Source organism: Nuphar pumila, chromosome 12 (genome assembly GCF_984573655.1).
Source record: "Nuphar pumila chromosome 12, dmNupPumi1.hap1.1, whole genome shotgun sequence".
In the NCBI taxonomy this organism is placed as follows: Eukaryota; Viridiplantae; Streptophyta; class Magnoliopsida; order Nymphaeales; family Nymphaeaceae; genus Nuphar; species Nuphar pumila.
Window position 1 is genome coordinate 105,986,944 of NC_143260.1, and position 20,829 is coordinate 106,007,772.

A 20,829-nucleotide genomic window follows, 5' to 3' on the forward strand; every position below is an offset into this window, starting at 1 on the left:
GAAGAACAAGACACATGAAAATTGCATATTGCATCATGACATGGAAATTGCATCATGTGAAAGCATTGAAAATTGCATTCATGAAAAAGTTTTAGAAATGCATGAAGTAATGATGAAAATGCAAAATAATCAATATGTGATATATGTGCTATGATTGTACTAACTTCTTATGTTTTGCAGTATATTGATAGGGGGAGTAAAATCTTCATCTATGCATCTAAATGTTTCATCTTTGACTAGTTTGTCATCATAAAAAAGGGGAAGATTATTACGACACTGAAGTCATACATGATACTTCAAGTATAAGGTTTTGATGATGAACAAGTGAAATAACTGTATTTCAGCTATAGCAATAAAGAAAGATGACAAGAATTGAAGAATTCGATAAAGAATCTTTGAAGACTAGTGTGCAAATGTAAAATTCATTAAAAGTCTTAGATTCTGGTAAGAGCCTTACTTAGAGTGCATATTTCAATTGCATTTCACCTAAAAAGTCTTTAGAAAAACTTTTCTAAAAGAACCCTTCATGAAAATCATTTTAGAAAACTTTTTACTTAATTTTCCATGTTTATCAGTCAACCAATAGACTCACCAGTCGACCAACTTTCTTGCACCAAATTTTCTAAGCAAAATTTCATTTTTGTCAAATTAGTCGACTAATGATTTTATCAGTCGACCGGACAGAACATGTATTTTCTAGAAAATTTAGCAGCAGTTGATGATATTATCAGTCGACTAACTTTTTCTTTAGTCAACTAAATTTCAAAACTTCAGATTTTCAAATGGCTATGTTAAACACATTAGTCAACAGACAATAACTGTTAGTCTGCTAATATTTGATTTCAGTTGACTAACTACTGTTCCAGTCCACTAATTTTGTCATTTTTCTGTAATTTTTAAAAGGCGTGTCTTTTCATTTTTTCAAACATTTTGATCATTCAAAATGGACTGTTTTGACACCCTTTCATACCCTCAACATATGAAATCTTTCAACTATAAATATGAGTGCATTCCACACTCAAAAATATCAAATTGAATCGAATCCAATCGAATTACAAAGATCAAAATCTTTGCTTTTCACTTCTATTCATTCAATTATTCATTTTCTCACTCACTTGATATTTTCACTTATGTTTTTCACTCAAATTCTTTTGAGAGATAGTGAATTCGTGAATTGAGTATTTTAACAACCTCAAAAGCCAATTGCATTTCATTTTCATTCATAAGAAGGAGCTCGTAGGTTGATTATAAGTTGATTATTTCTTTTTTCTGTAAAAGGAAAAGAATCATTGGTTTAAAGGAGTTGTTTGCTTTCAGTAGGTTTGTTACTGAAAGTGCGACCAGATTTGGTCTATATGATCTTATAGTTACACAAGGTTGATAGTGGAAATCTCAAGCGGGTTTTGCTTGGGGACTGGATGTAGGTCTGAAAGACCGAACCATGATAAATTTTTATATTCTTTGTGTAATTACTTTGTGAATTTCAAAATCCTTTATAATTTCAAAGATGATATTTAAAAGCACTATTCACCCTCTCTCTAGTGCTCGTTGCCTCGATCCTACTGCACTTTCACGAACATGGGTCTAATATAAGAGAAGCCAAATCTAGATCCAATAAGAACTACATGAACCACGCCCAGTAAAATAATGTTTTGGTCATTTTTGCATTGAAAATTTGTGGGTCTTAATCAAAACTCTGGTCTGATATAAAATTTCACAAACTATACCCCGGTTCATGTATTAATAGGTCTGGACGTGGGTCTTAATCGTGTCTTCTTATTTGTCACCATACCTGGACCCTATAGGGTTTGGTTCGGATCAGGTCTGGGTAAACCCAACCCGTTGACACCCCTACCAAGTACCCCTGGAAGAGTTAAAAATCCTTCCTAACCTTGACATGAAGGATTCGTAGTCCATTGCTCCTTAGCTTTCTATAACGAATATAGAACCCATCCATGTCTTTGGTTCAAGCAAAGTTAGACACATTCACTAGTCTTAAGAGTGGATAACAAAAATCACAGTGGAAAGGGCATTTTATAAGATTACATTAACAAACCAATTCTTTGGTTCTTATGAATCTTTGATACAATAAGTTTGAGAACTACCACAGCGGGGTCCGCATGGCCAGTGGGGTGGGTGTGAAGGTGCTGAGATGAAGGCATCGGATCAAACCCCACTGCCGCATGGGTTCCTCCTCACAAAAAAAAAACAAGTTTGAGAACTAAACTTATTTTTAGAAACCAAGAAATTGACTGGCATCTTTCTTGATGTCACTCAGCTTTGATGCAATGTCCTGGTAAAGCACACTGGAATGTTGTTCCTTGGCAATGATACAATGGCTATTGCAAAGGTATGAACAAGGGTAGTTGTCAATTCCAAAAATATCATGCTATGAAGTCTGTTTCTGCTAAAAATGATCATTTCAACACTATAAAGGCGTGTTTGGGCATCAGATAAAATTGGACCAAGTTTGCGAACTTGATCGCATTTTATGCGTGCCCAAGACATTAGTGCATGCAACATTTAAAAGACTCGCTCTGCGGTTGCAAAGAGGTTCCAAAAGACTGTGGCTACAAAATACAGAGCTGCTGTCACAGTCAAAAATGCCTGGAAGGATCCTAGCCACTGAACAAAATAGCCAGTCCCTATTGTGCTGATAATTGCTGCCAGTGTTCCCATTGAATTTGTAATCCCTGCCAACAGTAAAGGTCCAATGTATGATCAGTTCAAAAAATAGATGGCTTTAGACCCAAGGTGTTTGGCTTAGTGGAATGGTGGCCTAGACCGGGAAGTAATTCCATGGGTGTCGCTCTCCTGCGTAAGCTGAAGCTTGGCCACTCCCTAGGGTTGAAGGGTAAGCCCTCAGAGTTTTATGCCGACATGGACAGAGACCGTAAGTATCGCAGGCTGAGCTAGCGCAGCTAGGTCTCTGCGCTTGGAGCGCTGTTTCTTAGAGTAAAAAAAAAATTGATGGTTTTCTATTGTGAACTTTTAAAAATTGTAATGTAGAAATCAAAAATAAAATTATAGATATGGGGGCAAATTAACTGTAGGTCCTATCTCAAAAAGCTGTATCTTTCACTTGTAATGGCAGTATGATAAACAAATTGCACAACTATAGCCATCACTAATCACCATAGGGTTTGAACGGGGTTTATCTGACTGACTTGGTGTGCAGATCAGGTCATATATTGTATGTAACCAATTTATTGGCTATATTCAATTCCACTCTCACAGATCCCAAGTGAGATGCACGGTGAGGATTGAATATAACCAACAATGGGTTAGATACAATATGACCTGATCTGCTCTCCCTGGCTTGATCCAACACAAAACACTGGTGCAACAAGTTATGTGGCTTGACACAACACAAAACACTGTTGAAAGTTATGTGGTTTGACACCAAGGTATTTTCCTATTCAAAATATTGTCATAGTTGTAATGTCATTGTTTCATAATAGCCCAAGTAATTGCAGGGTGATTTCTTTTTAAAACAGCTTAAAAAAAGGCTCTTGAGGTTTAATCAATCGTCTTGAGATAAGGATGAGACTAGGTCTTTGCCAATTATATCAATTAGATAAGTAATCATAAATCCATAGAAAAATTCAGAGAGAGAGAGAGAGAGAGCAGTCAGCTTACCGTGGAGGAATCCTGCATATTGAGGAGCAATGTCCTGACCAGAAAAACAAAGACACAATAAGAGCATGTAACAGAGAGGAAATGTGCTAATTCAATCCAAACCTAATGGTTGAAGTGTAAGGCACTTTCAATCAAAACACTTCATGATATTTATGACAATTGAGACCCATTAGGTTGCATATCTGTTTAGTTGCATTTGGTAAGCTAAAACCATATCCAATTATAATCCGAATGAGGATACGGTTTTGATTTTTCGCTACTGAATGCAAGAAGTATCCGAATTTGACAGGTACCCAAATTCATTTACATGTAAAAAAGCAGATCTGGTATGAGATTTTCACCACCCGAATCCGAATTGTTTTGCCAATATCCCATTAATCTAATATGGTATTGGGCACATCCGACCTGAATCCGAACCTCTTACATCCCTAGATTTAATCCTGCTGTCTTCCTCTTTTCCATAAAGTAAAAGAGAAAGCTGAACTCAAGCTTAGCCAAGCTTGAACTATGTTCAACTCGCGGCTCCAGCCTGGTACTAGAATCCTACCCATAATGATTACATGAACCAGACCCGAGCCGTACCTACCCGGTAAGACAATATTCTTTATGTTTTTTACATTGAAAAAAATTGAGGATCTTAGTCAGAACTCGGATCGTCACCATTCATAATCTGGTAGCATCATGATGTAGACATGCATGTACCATCAGTATTTTGGTTAAGGCTGAGGAGGCATACTTGCATGTTGAGAAGGAAGCCTGCTTGGCTGAAGGAGCTGAGGCTGAGAGCTACTGTCAAGAGAATTGCAGCTGCAGTTGGTGTTCTTGCGTATTTCAAGCAGAGGAGCGACACCCCTGGCCCTATAAAACCCACTGACTGCAATCAAACAAGACAACGATCAACCATGTTATGACATGGATCTTCTGTGATTCATTTACCAAAACTGCAATAATATTTTTCTTGACTTAAAAAAGTATTTTTTTTTCCAAAAAAAAAACATGATCTAAGGGTTGATCTTTCGCTGAACACATCTGCATAGTCACATTGAGTACTCAAAACAACTTGCATCTATGAGTTTAAGCTCATTCGCACCAAAGACTTACCCATAAATATGGATGTGATCTTGGAAACTAAGTGTATCACATCTACGGGTTACAACGGGTCGGGTTTGGTTCGGAACCAGGTAAAACCAGACCTGACCTCGATTTTCAGGTATGGTATCATGTTCGGACCTGCGTCTAATGGGACCTACCATAAGAGAAGCCATATCCGGACCCAATAAGAACTACATGAACCAGACCTATGTCATACCTCGTAAAACCATATTTTTTATCATTTTTATATTGAAAAATTGTGGATCTTAATCGAAACTCGGGTCGGGTCCAGGTCTGGTGTAAAATTTCACAAACTATACCCGTGTCCATGTATTGATCAGACCTTTGGGGTCCGAACCCGGGTCTTCTTATTTATCACTATACCCGGACACTATAGGGTTTGGTTCAGGTCCAACCCATTGATATCTCTAATCACATCTACAAGGTCCAATATTTTTTTTTTAAATATGAAAAGAAGGTAATTTATATTCAATAGCTCTATAGAGAGAGAGAGAGAGAGAGAGAGAGAGAGAGAGAGAGAGAGAGAGAGAGAGGTCCCACCTGCATGATCTTCCGCACTGAAGTAACCGAGTAATGGGACCGGATCAAGAAGTCCGAGATGGAACCGGCAATATAACCCGAAACAGCCATCATCCCCCACGGAATTGCACTGAACCACGCTGCTTGTTTGAGATTAATGTGGAAGACCTGTTTTTCCATGTCAAAACTAGAATCTGATTATTATGTTGAAAAAACAATGTATGATCACTGATCCTAATGGGTCTCCAATTGGTCAGCTGAATTGGATCCAGATCCGGTAGCCCAAAACCGGGCTGGGACGGACCCTAGTCAGAGTAATATGTTATGGACTTGGTCCAAACAGGATGAGTTCTGCCAACCATATTCACGTGGCATGACCCTCATTGGACCGGCTAAGAATTTAAAGAAGCGTTATTGAACTTAGCTGAAATAATCTGTCTGATTAAGAATTAAGATCGTAATTACCGTCTTGAAGTACACGGGCATCCACGACAAGAGCACAAAATATCCCTGCAATTAACATAAGTTAATCACTATTTTTTTTGTCTTTCCACACATTATTTACAAAAAAAAAAGGAAAAGAAAAATAAAACTCTGTGTTAACTGGTCGGGTTTGGTTCGGACCCAGGTGGAACCAGGCTTGTACCCGATTTTTGGGTAAGGTATCGGGTCTGGACCTGGGTTTAATCGGGTCCACTATAAAAAAGTCACACCCAGCGATAAGAACTACATGAACCATACCCGGTAAAACCATATTTTTTTATCACTTTTACATTGAAAAATTGTGGGTCTTAATCGAAATCTGGTATAAAATTGCACAAACTATACCCAGATCCATGTATTAACGGATGTTTTGGGTCCAGACCCGGGTCTTCTTATTTATCACCATACCCGGACCCTATAGGGTTTGGTTCGGGTCGCATCTGGCTAAACCTGACCCGTTGACACCCCTAGAAATTGGCTGTCCATGGATTGACCAATTCGAAGATTATGGATTGGACAAATTGTTCTATGTGATTAGTAACACCATCTGGATTTGGATCGAATTTAGACCAGAAGAACAAAAAGAATCACATGTTCATGAGGTCTCGGATTAACAAGGGGAAAACATGGTGAAAAAGGAACAACTTTTGTGGGTCTGGATCCATCAGTTTAAACTTTAAAAGACCCCGAATGCGCATGATGAGGTTGGATTGGACCCAACATTCGGAACTAACTGGATCCAACCTGTTTATAACACAAAATTTGAAAAATATTCTTCAAAAATATCAACATTATGTCCATAAAGTAACTAGATTGGTTACTATAAGCCATGCATCATTATCTAAATAATGATTCAAACTAGTGTTGTTCTCCTACCAACTACGTCATGGGGATACTCCAATTCACCATTGTTTGCCAGGTGCCGTTTCTTTGGGTTATAAATTCAAAAAAAAAAAAAAGTAACACAAAAATGGCGGATTTCGTGTCCGTTTTACCGTGTCCTTGTGATCTAGACTACCAAATTGCAACAAAAAAGAAAACTTTCTTTGAAACTGCATGATTTGGAAGTTGAACTTACCCAATTATTAGTAACGTTGGCAAAAACTATTGCCCATGTGGGCAACTTGGAAAACAATTGCCTTAGATTAGGAAGCTCCCTGCTCTTTGCTGCCATTGATCTCTTTCCTGCAAGAATCAGCCTCAGTTCTGATGTACTGATGTGCTCACTGTCTTCTGGATCATTGATCACTCCTGGAACCCAGAAGGACAGCCATAGGAATCCAAGCGACGCGAAAAGCGCGAACGGGCCCGAGATCCCGAGCGTCGCCAAAAGCGGTGGAGCCACCAGCAAGCCTATCACATTCCCTAGATGAAATCCAGCCATTGAAATGCCCACTGCACTAGCACGTTCATTGGATGGAAACCACCTGTGTTATGATCACCATCGTCAGATAAGGACTTTGAAGCTCTTACTCTGCACTAATAATTGAGCTTCTTTCTCAGTTTTTAGTTGGATTCAGTAGCCAATAGATCCAGGCTTGGTATTCAGTTGTACATCTGAATCCAACTAAAAACTGAATTTGGATATGTCCAAATGTCAGATTTTAAGCTAGCTAGATCTGCATTCAGTTTTAGCTGCTCTCATCCGGCTCCAAATCAGCTGCTCCCATCCGGCTCCAAATCCGAATCCAAACCTGGCTAAGTCAGTTCAGATTAGGTCAGACTTTGTAATGCTGAGATCCGACCTGAGTCCCACTGCTGTACATCTTCAGTACTATATATAAATATGACCGGATCTCCACACACGCACATAGCCACTAGAATATGAGAACTACAGTGTGATTTTGTTTTTTAAGTCCGGGCATGCATATGTGTTCAACATAGTGAATTTGCTAGGAATCAACTGTTGGATTGTGCATTTTTTTTTTTATAAAAATATAATTTTTAGATGCTAGAATATTTATGAAAATTCTAAACACTTGAATTTCAAGTCTTAAAAAAATGCCAGTCATGCATCATGATCGGTCAAGAGCTAGCTCTTATAAAACCAAACATGTAGGCCACATTTCTCAGATTTATGTGTAAAGAATAAAAAAATATGAAAATCTGGATTAACATTGTAGTTCTCATATTTTCTCTCTCTATATATATGGGGAAACTAAAATCACCTCAATTGAAAACCCTCCCAAACCTCTCCAATGAACATTTATGGGATTTTATTGTTTTTTTTTTCAAGTCTCACTGTACAGATGTGATCTATATGCTTGTTAGAAATCAGTTTTTGAAGCATTTGATTCTGATGCATGAATAGGTTTTTATAAGCTTAAAAAATCAACAGCATACAATTTTCATAAATTTTTGAGGCTCCAAATACCAATTTTGTATTCAAAATTCATGATCCAAGTGTCGATTTATAGTAAAAAAATCATGTTGAATATATCAGTATGGTTAGAATTTCAGGATTAATCTAACATTAAACTAGTGTTTATCACTATATATTTGAATTCAACCTTATTAAAATTATTAAAACATCAAAAAGATAACTTTGATAGCTTCATAAACTTACTTTTTTTAAAAAAAAGTGCTTGAATTTTTAATTTCCTTCAAGTTCAAAAGACCCATTATGTTAAAAAAAGTAAACATACATTTTTAAAAAATAACATTCTTTCAAGAGTATTTTAGTAATTTTAATAAGGTTGAATACATCAGTGTTAAATATAACTATGTCAAAATAACTATAACTATAACTATACAACAACAACTAAGCCTTCATCCCAAAACAATTGGGGTCGGCGATATGAACCAAAAAAGAAAATCATTTTGGGTCTTCCACATGAATCCTTCTCCTCCAATAACTATAACTATATATATATATATATATATATATATATATATATATATATATATATATATAGAGAGAGAGAGAGAGAGAGAGAGAGAGAGAGAGAGAGAGAGGCAAAAGGCTCACCGAGATAACAAGGTGTTCATGCAGGGCATGGCGACGCCTTCAGCAAGGCCGAAGAGGGTGCGGATGATGAGGAGCATGGCGGTAGATTGCTGGGAGGCCCAGGGCGTGAGAAAGGAAGCCAGAGACCATAGGGCTGCGCCCCACGCCATCACCCTTTTCCCACCGTATCGATCAGCCATGGCTCCGCCAGCTATCGATGATATCAAGTATCCCCACAAGAACGAAGACTGCACCCAAATCAGTCTTTGTTTCAATAAAGTTAAAACAAAATAAAGAGATGCAACTGGGTTTACTGAGATGGGCTAGTTACTTTAGGAACATGAGGCCTAGGGAACGGTCCAATATCGACCACCCTGGCCAGGTTTTCGGAATAGCTCGGTCAAAGTCTGCCTGGTTTTGGAGGATACTTGCATCCACTTTGACTGCCTTGATCCAAGGTTTGGATTTGGCTAAGTCTTAGTTTTGGACTCATAGTTGCCAGAAACCGATAAGGTACTGATATGGGTATAAGGCACTAGCTTGAGTAGTGTTGCTATACGTATGTATTGATTAGTCTGCTCTACAGCGCAAATGGTCGGACTCAGTAGCTCGATCAACCTGTTTTAACTTGACCTGACTTGGCTCAGAATGATTCAGCCCAATTCTACAAAGGTCTTGCCAAGTTGTACCAATGCCATAAACTCTTTTTTTTTTTTGAAAGGCAAGCTGGGGTTAGGCCGACCCGTCCCAGATATCTCTTAAGCCCCGTGTGGCAGAGGGATTCAAACATGGGCTTTCAGTTTCGTAACATTGGTCCAAATGAACACCAGGTGGCATGGAGCGAGTGGAGCCCACACATTTTCAGTTTTTCACTGAGGTGCCGAAACAATGGGGTTGTTTCACAAGAAATCCGCATCTAGGGCTGTCAATGGGTTGGGTTTGTACTGAGTACCCAACCTGACCCGAATTCTCGGGTTACCGGCATGAAAAGTGCCAACTCTAATAATATTTGGGTCGACTTGAACCTGACCCGAATTCTCGGGTTACCGGCATGAAAAGTGCCAACTCTAATAATATTTGGGTCGACTTGAACCTGACCCGTGCAATATGTGGGTCGGGTTTGGGTTGATTTTTGTCAGGTACAGGTCCTGACCCAGATTTTTTGCTGGGTACCGGACCGACACGACCCGATCCGATCCGATCCGAATATTATTTATATATATTTTCAGTAAAAATAAATTTCTGAAATTATCAGAGTTTGGATTTGGGATTCCATTTTCATGACCCCCACAAAACCCTAATCATACCCGATCATTAATTATAAGTTCGGATCTGGTCGATCCTGACCCGACCCGACCCGACCCGACCCGTTGATAGCCCTTTCCGGGATTCAGGTTTTGCCGGAATGTGTTAAACATGGGCGGCCACCATGACAAAATAACATAAATGCCCTTAATCAAATCACGAATTTACACCAAAAAGACAGGCAGCAACGGTTACGAGCGATTTGATTGTAAAGTATAGAGGGAGGGGAGGGAGCTCACCTGAACGATGCCGAGGAAGGCGGTGGTCCAGCCGTGGTGGAGGGAGAGGGGGACGACAGCGACCGACATGACCACCCTGTTGGCGTTGCACAGGCACATCACGAACGCCACCATCCCGGCCACCTTCGCCCTCTCCGGCACGACGGCCCCAACCTCCCTCGGGAGCCGAACCCCGAGTCCTCCCTCGGCTCGAACTGCCGACCTCGCCCCTATGCGCTCCTCCTCCTCCTCTTCGCCGCCGACGAACCCCACCACATTGGCCTCCGAGACCTCGCCGCCCGGCCGCTCGAGCCCCACCTTCCACTCTCCCTGCAGAAGGCACGGCTCCGGAAAGTCGACTCTCGCGCACTTGGTTCTGAGCTCGGAAGCGGCGGTCCGCCTCCGGAAGGCCACCGAGTTCGGTCGAGGAAGAAGGAAAGAATGGAAAGAATAACGATTCGAAGAAGAAGAAGGCAAGACCGTGGGTTCAAAAACCGGCGTTGCCTCCATTTTGTTGTGGATTGGAGATTCTCACAGGTGTATATGCGGAGAGAAGGAAGATGCAAGAGGAATATTGAAGAGATTTTGGCTTGTGGGTGTTGTTTCTATCTCACCAAATGGATTGGCGTTTGGCTTTGGTAGAGAGAGAGAGAGAGAGATGGAAATGTAAAAGAAGTGATTTAGGTTTGTGGGTACAGTTTCAACTTCCCCGGAGCATAAGGTGGTTGCTTTTTGTAGGCATCAAGACGAGAGAGAGAGAGAGAGAGAGAGAGAGAGAGATATGGAAATGTAAAAGAAGTGATTTAGGTTTGTGGGTACAGTTTCAACTTCCCCGGAGAATAGGTGGTTGCTTTTTGTAGGCATCAAGATGAGAGAGAGAGAGTAGTTTATTGAAAATCCTTATGAGAGCAAATCCAGTGATCGGGTCGAGTACTTTACAAACTACTCTGACCACACAACCCAAAAACTGCATAAACTTTTTTTGTTTTACTGGGAGAAACCACATAAGGATCATCGACCTAATTGCGCTGGTTCTGCCTGCCGTACTTATGATCGCTGTTCGACAGCTTAAAACGCCGAAACAATGTTGTCAGTATCGATATCGGCCTTTTATGGTTTACAAAACGATTCAGGTGAATAAGCCGATACTCATACTCAAGTGAATCAATCGGTCAAAAAAGAATAAAAAAATATTATGTGTCACATGTTAAAGCCATTAAAATAATATCAAAAAATAATTTTAAGTATTTTTTATATTTATTAAAAAAATAGCCCATTCAATTGTAAAGCTTATCGATTTTCTGCCAATACAATATGTATCGGCCGATACAGACGATACGCACCGATACTGACATAAGGCTTACCTCTCTTCGCCCCTGCTTGTGTAGGGGCGACGCCCATGAGATTTTTACGGGTCCCCATTCAGCGTGTGAAGAAAACGCGGCGTTTGGAATTGGGAAACTCAGGATTCTTGAAAAAGGGCGTGCCCTGCAGGTGTATTCAGGGGAGTTAAAAAAAAAATGTAGTGTTACAGAAATACCCCCCTTCATTTTAATGCCTTCTCTGTTTGGCATTATTTACATAATGTACATTGAGTTAGTGAAACTAATGCACCTTGGTCTCTCTCTTTTTTCCTGTAGTGTGTCTTTGTTAATGGATTTTAAAAACACCTCAGTTTCTGTCACGGGCTTATAGACGTTAGCTTCAGTTTCAGAGTTTCTCATTAAAAAAAGAAGGTGGCATATTAGCACGTAAGATGGCAGATTTATAAGCTAAAATATTGGACGAAAATTGTAAGTATCTAATTATTTTTAGCTTAGCATAGTCAGCATAAGCCTCACCATATTTACTAAACCTTGGTTTTGAGTGGTACCACACCTACAATAAGATTAGGAGTATACCTCATGAATGGTTTAGTTGATTAATTACTATCCAAGGATAAAACTGTGGGCGATTCCCTATGGAAGTGTTTGATTGCTCGGAAGCAGTGTCTGCAGGTCGCTGTTGTTCTTACCCCCACGGTTTAGGTATTCAAGGATGTTCCATCCCTTCTTCCCCTGGAGCAGTGGTGAAACACCTGAGACAAAAACTCAAAGAAAAAAAAATGTGAAACACCTGGGACGAAAACTTAACTTGTTCAAGATACCGTTGCACTCGGATAGCATTGTCCATGCAGGACTGTTTTACACAGTCTTGCCTGTGCAATCAAATGGACTCGGGTGCTTGAATTGTGGATGCGCCGAAACTTCCATGGACAGGACAGGACATACTGTCTTGCCCTATCCATGCAACAACAACAAAATACTTGTTTTTGTTTTGTTTTTAGAGTGTCCGTTCTTGGATGTGTGTGTGTGATCACCAATCCTACACCCATTTTTGGATGGCACGACCGCTGGGAATGAGGGATGGATCAAACAATGGACACGACATGTGAATGGTCATCTGCCGCATCCGTAATTCGTTGATCCAAGTGTTCTACCTCCTGTTACATTGAGATCGAGCTCACACCTCACTATATATGTGTTGCGGTGCTTATCTCTGGCAACTGCCCGAAATCCCCAATTTTTGATGAGAATTGAGGAGTTGATTAAGAGCATGCATCAGAAGGGATCCTTGAACCTCTTTAGTTATTCTGCAGAGGCAGGGACTGGAGAATTTAACATCTCCTAGGTAGCCGTTATCCAGCCTAACTGTCTCATTGGATTCTCAAACATACTGAGAATCCAATATATAAAGGGCCTCACCATTATCCCGGTGGTGCATATCTCAATGGCCTACTAAGTGGGTCATTGGATTTCATGTGAAACCCATTTGATTACACTGGATCCATAACAAGATTCAACATCTCCCATTTGACCATATGGGGTAAACACTCATATTTTATCTTAATCAATGCATTATATATTGCACTCATGACATTACGAGGTTTAATTACTTACGCTAGTTGAATTTTTTCTTCATGATATATTTCTATCATGAGGTTATTTACAAACTAAGTTTTTTTTTCATCATGTTATAAATTTTAAATATTCATCATTCAGTGCATACTAAGTCATGCAGTTTATAGATAAAAAAAATAAATATATCATAATGTGGGTCTCACATAGTCATGGGGTTCTTTAGCTCTTCCATGACTATTCCACATGCATGCACACTAGTGGAGTATTATAAAAATTTATTAATTCATAAATATGTGATTTGCTAAACAGAACAAATACTTTCACTTTTTAAATCTTATACTCTCACTTTCTATGTGCATTATCACATGTTGATCAGAGTACCGTTGTTACAGAATAGAGAGAATGTGTGTTTTGTTCGTCCATTCTATCCAATCTAATGACAAGCCATCAAACATATCTTATGTGTACCCTCAGCCCCTTTGTATAAGACCCTAAATTAATTGGCAACCTGTTTAGGGGCACTTCCACTGTCTTGAGTTGAGGGACATCCCGAGTTTGAAACCGAAGCAATGTCTCCCATTAACAAGTCGAAACAACTAGAAACCTTTTCTCGTGGATAGGAATTAGGGATACAAATTGGTCAGATTTTGGATAGAAGTTTTGCAACCGTTTGCATCCTGGATAGGAAATGAGTGTCAGCAGAGAGTAGAGAACACTACACTTCTCAAATTGTAAGAGGGATGCCAAAAAAAATGATGGTTTTCTTGAGCGAGCCTACCACCGAAGACTAGGCGAGCCCAAGAGCAAGGATCTTTCATAGTACCGCATGCTTTGTTATTAAAAAATAATGGCTGATCAAAAGCTACAAAATGCAGATTAAAAGATTAGCAAATGGGGAAGAGCAGTTAGTGCACGTCACCTTGTGTTGAGACGTCGCAAAGTTTGAAACCCAAATGGTATGGTAACTGGTAGAGGTCTGCCTAACCCCAGCTTTCTCTATCGAAAAAAAAAAAAATTAGCAAATGGGTGCTTGTGATTAGACTAGACTAAGATGAGATTGTGGGGTTGTTAGTCACTAAGGGCACAATCAGCATATATTAGTGAAACCAGGATCACTAAACTAAGTTTAAGCAACAACAAGACAAGTAATGACGATTTTATTATAGGAAGGCAGTTTGGTCATTTGCAAATGAAGAGAGGAGTACAAAATTTCACAATATAATTATACTATATTTTATTATATTTAATAAGAGGTCAAGGAAGTGGAAATTTTCTCTACCTACCCACCCAAGGAGGTTGGTGGTGACAACGTGCTGATGGTGACGGATAAGCCCTCATCCATTGTCTGCATCAAGATTGCAATATGGCAAAAATAGCACCCAAATATGGGATATCCACACAAATAAATTTCAAATAGTATGCTCTCTTTTAATTTTTTAAAAAGAAAATGACCATTGTAATGGAAATTCTAAATCTTGAAATAAGTTTATTTTGGTATTTATGGGTCATCTTAGGTAGGTTGTATTAGATATGAAATGCAGGTCAAGTGGGTAGGTTTGGCGTAGTGAGATGGGGCCTTTAAGTTTAAATCTCATGGATGTCATCCCTTGGGCAAGCCGGAGCATGGTGACTCCCTGAGGGCAAGGGGTAAGCTACTGGAGTTTTACCCTGACAGGACAGTGATCGTAAGTATGGCAATCAGATTCTCTGTGAATATAAAAAAAAAAGTGTTATAACCAAGTCATTTATTATTTCTTGTCCCTATTTAATAAGCTAGCCAAGTTTCTAAGCATAGGCAAAATCCAAAGTTTGAGAGATGGTTGAGCTCAACAAGTTATCCTTACAGCTACGGCTGATAAACTAGCTAAACAACATGAGCTTGAAGTGTTCAAGCTTCACACATTATTGTGGTGAGCCAACTTGAGATCAAGCTCATAATCAACCTGAGTTTCAGCTGGCTTGTTTAATATATATATATATATATATATATATATATATATATATATATATATATATATATATATATATATATATATATTGTTTTAGAGTTGAAAGAGCCAGGATTACAAGAAAATACATGTAAAATATATTTCTTACTACCTGATGAGCATATACGAGTTGAGCCGAACCCAATACCTATTGTTCATTTATCAACATCCTTAATGTTTAATCGAATATATAATATTTACCAATTGAAAACTTTTAGATGGATGAGGTATGAAGCTGAGTTCGGGTATATATGGGTCGGTTCAGGTATATAGTTGGGTCAATTCAGGTTCGGGTATAAAGTGGGTTGGATTTCATAATCGGGTCTGGTTAGGGTCGGGTCGGTTTGGTTTTAAAATATAGAGAACCATTTGAGTATGAACACATAATTGGATCTGGTTTGTTTAGGTCTTCATTTTACAATACCCAAGACCCTATCTGTTTTCATTACGGGTCTATATTTTGGACCTGATCCAAACTCATGGGTCCACTTATTTTGGTTCAGATCGAGTATAATCAGTTCAGTAAATCGGGTCAGGTCGGGAATATCTGACCCATTTACACCCCTAGGTGGTCACAGTCAACATAGACCAAGACCAATCTGAGTAAATCAAGCCAACTCCAACTTCCAATCTGTGGATAAACGTACACGTTACTTGAGGTCCAAACCAATGTTGTCAGTATGGTTGCTTATAGGCTGATTTGTATCGGCCAAAAATCAGTACGAAAGTGAGCTGATTTGGGCCGATTCAGCTCGATTCAGTTCAAAATCAGAATCAACCAATTCGCTGAAAATCGATTCAGGGTCCGATACGATTCTGACAACATTGACCCTAACCATTAAGGTTAGGCTAAAGTGTTCCCATTTTTTCTCATGTGGAAGAACAGTTTTTCTCACAAACACAAAGACATCTTGGTTTTTCAATATGATTAAAGAAAAGGCCTCCTTCAATGGAATAAGGTAACTTGATGTGCCTCAAAGACATGACCACAAAGCAAAACTAGAGTTGACGTGAACCTGCCAAATTTTGAAATTTAGGCCGACGGAGTTTTACGCTCAGGACAGTGATAGTAAAGTACAACAAGCAAAGCCAGCGCCGGTAGGTCTCTGATCTTGGGGGTGGTTTCTCGGTGTAAATATAAAAAAAGACAAAATATTTAATTGATGAATATTTTTACTATTGGATTATATAAAAATATATCTATTATTGAAATATAATAAAAATGATTACAATATTATTAAAAAATCATAAAAGAATTGTTTTTATGTGTGACAAGTAGGGGTGGCAATTTCTGACACGACCCGCCAACCCGACCCGCCAACCCGCCTCTTAGGCGGGTTCGGGTTGGGCTTAAGTCAACCCGTTTAATAAACTGGTCGACCCGTGTAACCCGTTTATTAAACAGGTCGGGTTCGGGTTGGGGGTATGCCAACCCGACCCGCCAACCCGTCTGCCCGACCCGTCAACCTGCCTACCTGCCAACCCGATCCGTCAACCCGACCCGCCAACCTGAAAACCCGTTTACCCGACCCAACCCATTTATTAAATGGGTTGGCGGGTCGTGTCAGGTTACCCGTTTATTAAACGGGTCGGGTTCGTGTTTGCCACAGCCGACCCGTTTAATAAACGGGTCAGGTTCGGGTTGAGGTATGCTGACCCGCCAACCCAACCCGATTGCCACCCCTAGTGACAAGTGACAACTGGAATGGAGAGAAGGTGTTGACCCCTTAGTCCCGTGTTGGACTCATATCTCTTAGAGGGACAAGTCTATTAAGTGACCTAGTTATCCATGGGGGATCCTCGTCATCAAAACAAGATTTTTTTTTATGTCAAGGAACTACCCTAGCTGCGTTTTTGTAGGAATCCTACAATGAAGCTCAAGTGTTTTTGGGTAGGGATGGCCATTGGCCCAGCCCAGCCCAGCTGGATTAGGGCTGGATAAGAGCCCAACAGGCCCTAGCCCCGCCCGACCCTATTCGAGCTTAGATTGGGCTCGAGCCGGGCCCTTTAGGCCCAACCTAGTCAACAAGTTGGGCTTGTTGGGCCCTGTGCATTGTGTACATTGGCTCAGCCCAAATCGGTCTCGACTACATAATCGGGCCAGGACCGGACTAAGTTTAATTGGGCCCAAACTGCAAAATGCATCCCGAGCCTGACCTGATATTACCGGGTACCCGATAGCCTGTTGGGTCGCCCAGCACAATGGCCACCTCTTGCTTTGAGGCAACCATCTACTTATTTGATGAGTCCCATCATTACCTTCACCTTTCAAAAGGACCAAGCTCTTGTCGATAGGAAAGTCAAAGGTCTAGGTTCTAAACTGATAAATATCACCAATATTTTGAAAATATTACAAAAAAACAAAATATTTTAAGCCACCATTTTATGCATCCAATTTTACCGAAATTTAGTAATTAATTACATTTAACCTTTGGATCCGCTATTTAACTATTCCCACATTCTTATTTAGAAAATCAAAGCAACTCACATGATAATGATAGAAAAATGATTTTTTCCAATCAAATTCATTACTCTAAAATATTCCATTTCGTTTTGATGAACTTGTTCTTACCATAACATTAACATCATTATGGATATTATAATGAGGAACAAAAATCCCTATTTTATTTATTTCTCTCTTTGTTGTTTAAAGGAAGAGTCGTTCTGCTATTAAGTAGAAACAATATCTACTTTATATTGTAGGCGACCCAACCTAATGGTTGTATAAAGAAAGGCTACACATATGAAAAGAAGAGTGCCTTGCGATCCACATATACTTAACTTAGACTCCTAAGATTTTATTTATTTATGCTTTATCACCTCACCATTAGGGTTCAAGCATGAAAAAATCGATAGGGTCTATGATCCCTTTTTCATATACGAATAACTTATTCGCCGTAAAACTCTTTGGATCATCCAGTAAGAATCATCCAATTCACAATTATTTCTTTTTCTTCGGAATTGAATTTTAAAAAAATTACCTTGCCTTTCTCTTGTATATGCACATATTACTCCACTCTTTCACAATAGTAAAATTAATTGGTTCTACTACTTAATCAATACTAAAATCTAACATGAATTCTGATTTCTGAATATAATTATGAAAGTTATTAACTTAAATGAAAGATATTAACTTAATTAAAGAGAAGCATATGAATTAGAGCAATTACAATTAAGTTATTAACATTGGATTATTTGGGATTCATCAAAATACAAATGGATGGGTGGAGTGATGAGATAGAATGAGAGGGATATTTGAATCATCATTTTAAATATATATTAACATATATAATATGTGATTTATATATATTATATTTATATATTATATAATACGTGATAATGAATTTAAGGATTTGCATCCACATGCATGTAGATACATCTTATAGATTGATCTCTATCAATTTCATATTATGGTAGAAAGGTTCATATAGTTCTCACCGTACTATCTCATCTATTGGATACATATACCACATATTCAATTGAGTCTGCTAATTTCATTTAACACTTGGAATTGTAATCTCTTTCATTTATTGAATCATTGATAAAAGAACTAATCTAATAAAATAAGACTAACTCGAGTTTCAATTAAATTAATTATTTTGAATGACTATTTTTACGTAGATGATAAGTAAAGAAACAATAGGAATTAACAACACATTAGCAATAAATGCAAGTATATTTACTTCCATAATCTCATAATTAAAATTTATTTTGCTTGGCAATAAATCAGGATCTAATCCGATAGAGATGACAAATTCTTCTGCATAATTTTGAAATTCAAAGAGATTGGATTAATTGAATCACCGGGTGATAATATCATGAATAACAATATTTGATCTATCAAATCAATTCATGATCGAGATCATTGAATAGTATAACATAGGAAAATCTTTTATCCATACCGAATTGAAATTTTTTATTCCTGACCTCCAACCAAGAATCCTTTTGTATTTCTCATATTTTTCTACTCTTTTGTTCTTTTTTATAACCTATCGTTCTCATTCTTTATAGAATGATATCATGTAAATGAGGTTCGAGCGTATAATGGCAAAGTACTGAAACCAAAGGCAAGGTACGTGCTTGGACCTAATCAAATAAAGCAGGTATGTCAATGGTTGAGGCAGTTGAGATTTCCAGATGGATATGTCTCTAACATTGCTCGTGCTGTGAAGATTGACGATGGACAATTATATGGGTTGAAGAGCCATGATTGTCATATCTTTATGCAATGATTGATACCCCTAGCATTCCATGATATGTTAGACAAACCTATATGGAGGGTATTGTCTGAGTTGAGCGGATTTTTTAGAACATTGTGCGCATCGAAAGTCGTAGTATCTGATGTAAATAATCTCGAGGACTTTGTCATCACTACTGTTTGTCTGCTAGAAAAGATTTTTCTGCAAGCATTTTTGGATGTTATGGAACATTTGATCATACATTTGCCATATGAACTAAGGGTTGGTGGTCCTGTGCAATATTGGTGGATGTACCCATTTGAAAGGTATATGTTTTCTTATATTTGTGTCTTCAATGACAGATATTTCAAATTTGAAATGTATATTTTTACAAATGCATGTTTGACCTCAAAAAAAAAGTTTGTAATAAAGCAAGAGTAGAAGGCTCTATTTGTGAGGCGTACACTTTAGAAGATATTTAAAATTTCTCATCTATGTACTTTGAACCTCACATTCCAACATGTTACACATGCCCGCCTCGTAACGATGATGGAGAACAAGTAACTGTAGCTGACAAACTGTCAATATTTTAACCACTTGGGCATGCATTTGGTAGTTGTTGATCAAGACTCTTGACAGATCAAGAGCAAGACACAACACACGTCTATATTCTTTTTAATTGCTCAGCGATCGACCCATACATTGAGTAAGTATATGTAGACACAACATAATTCTAAATCCTTTTATGTGCTATACATACATACATGGTTCAGTAATATAAGTATTTGTGGTTCGCAGACGATTTGATATGGAGTTGCAAAGAGAAGTTTCACATCTCACTGATGCAAAAGTACAAAAAGAACGTGAAACTAAGTTTGTGGAGTGGTTGAAAGAGTTGGTAAGGATGCTCACATAAATTATGTATTTGTAAACAACACTAAGTTACTTAATTGGTCGTGATCATAATCATTATTTATGTTTGTGTGTTGGTCTGCCATGGTGATGTTAAAGATCAAGGAATATGTGATTTACAAAATGGTCCAACCAATGTTGTGCAATGTTACAACATGTACATCGTAAATGGTTATCGATTCCATACAAAAGACTACGGTATAAACAAATGAATGATGAATAGTGGCGTGTGTATCAAGAGTAGCAGCTACGGTGAAAATGAATATGATTACTACGGTGTTATAGAGGAAATAATGGAGTTGACTTACTTAGGCATAAATAATAGGGTAACTTTATTCAAGTGTCATTAGTTTGATCCAACTGCAACAAGAGTTGACAAAGCCTCAGGCATTGTGGAAGTGAATCACAAATCAAGTTTGGAACATATGAACCATTCATATTAGCCTCGCAAGCTCAACAAGTTTATTATACTTCATATCCGAGTACAAAAAGTCAGATAGAAATGAATGGTGGGCAGTTTGCAAGGTGAAGTCCAAACTATACCCTGAGTATGATTAGTTACAAGAAGACAAGTTAACTCAAGAGAGTGATTACTGTCAATCAGATGATATCTATGACTTCTCTTAT

At 38.5% G+C, this 20,829-nt stretch overlaps 1 protein-coding gene across 1 annotated transcript; it reads right to left on the reverse strand.

The window, feature by feature from the left end:
* Nucleotides 1-2,377: 2,377 nt before the first annotated feature.
* LOC149821475 (putative anion transporter 3, chloroplastic) lies at nucleotides 2,378-10,871 on the reverse strand. The gene is made up of 8 exons (XM_089983795.1): nucleotides 10,246-10,871; nucleotides 8,723-8,949; nucleotides 6,833-7,181; nucleotides 5,737-5,781; nucleotides 5,293-5,439; nucleotides 4,376-4,513; nucleotides 3,640-3,673; nucleotides 2,378-2,693 (listed from the first exon to the last, which is right to left on the reverse strand). The coding sequence occupies exons 1-8, from the start codon at nucleotides 10,732-10,734 to the stop codon at nucleotides 2,524-2,526; spliced, it is 1,599 nt and encodes a 532-aa protein (XP_089839921.1). The 5' UTR covers nucleotides 10,735-10,871; the 3' UTR covers nucleotides 2,378-2,523.
* Between the last annotated feature and the right edge of the window lie 9,958 nt (nucleotides 10,872-20,829).

Excerpts from the sequence above, each read along its gene's own strand:
- LOC149821475 (XM_089983795.1), bottom strand. The coding sequence starts at position 10,734 with ATGGAGGCAACGCCGGTTTTTGAACCCACGGTCTTGCCTTCTTCTTCT. Across the intron at positions 5,782-6,832 it reads CCAACGTTACTAATAATTGG|GGATATTTTGTGCTCTTGTC; the intron begins GTAAGTTCAACT and ends TGTTAATTGCAG. Across the intron at positions 3,674-4,375 it reads GCTTCCTTCTCAACATGCAA|GACATTGCTCCTCAATATGC; the intron begins GTATGCCTCCTC and ends TTTTCTGGTCAG.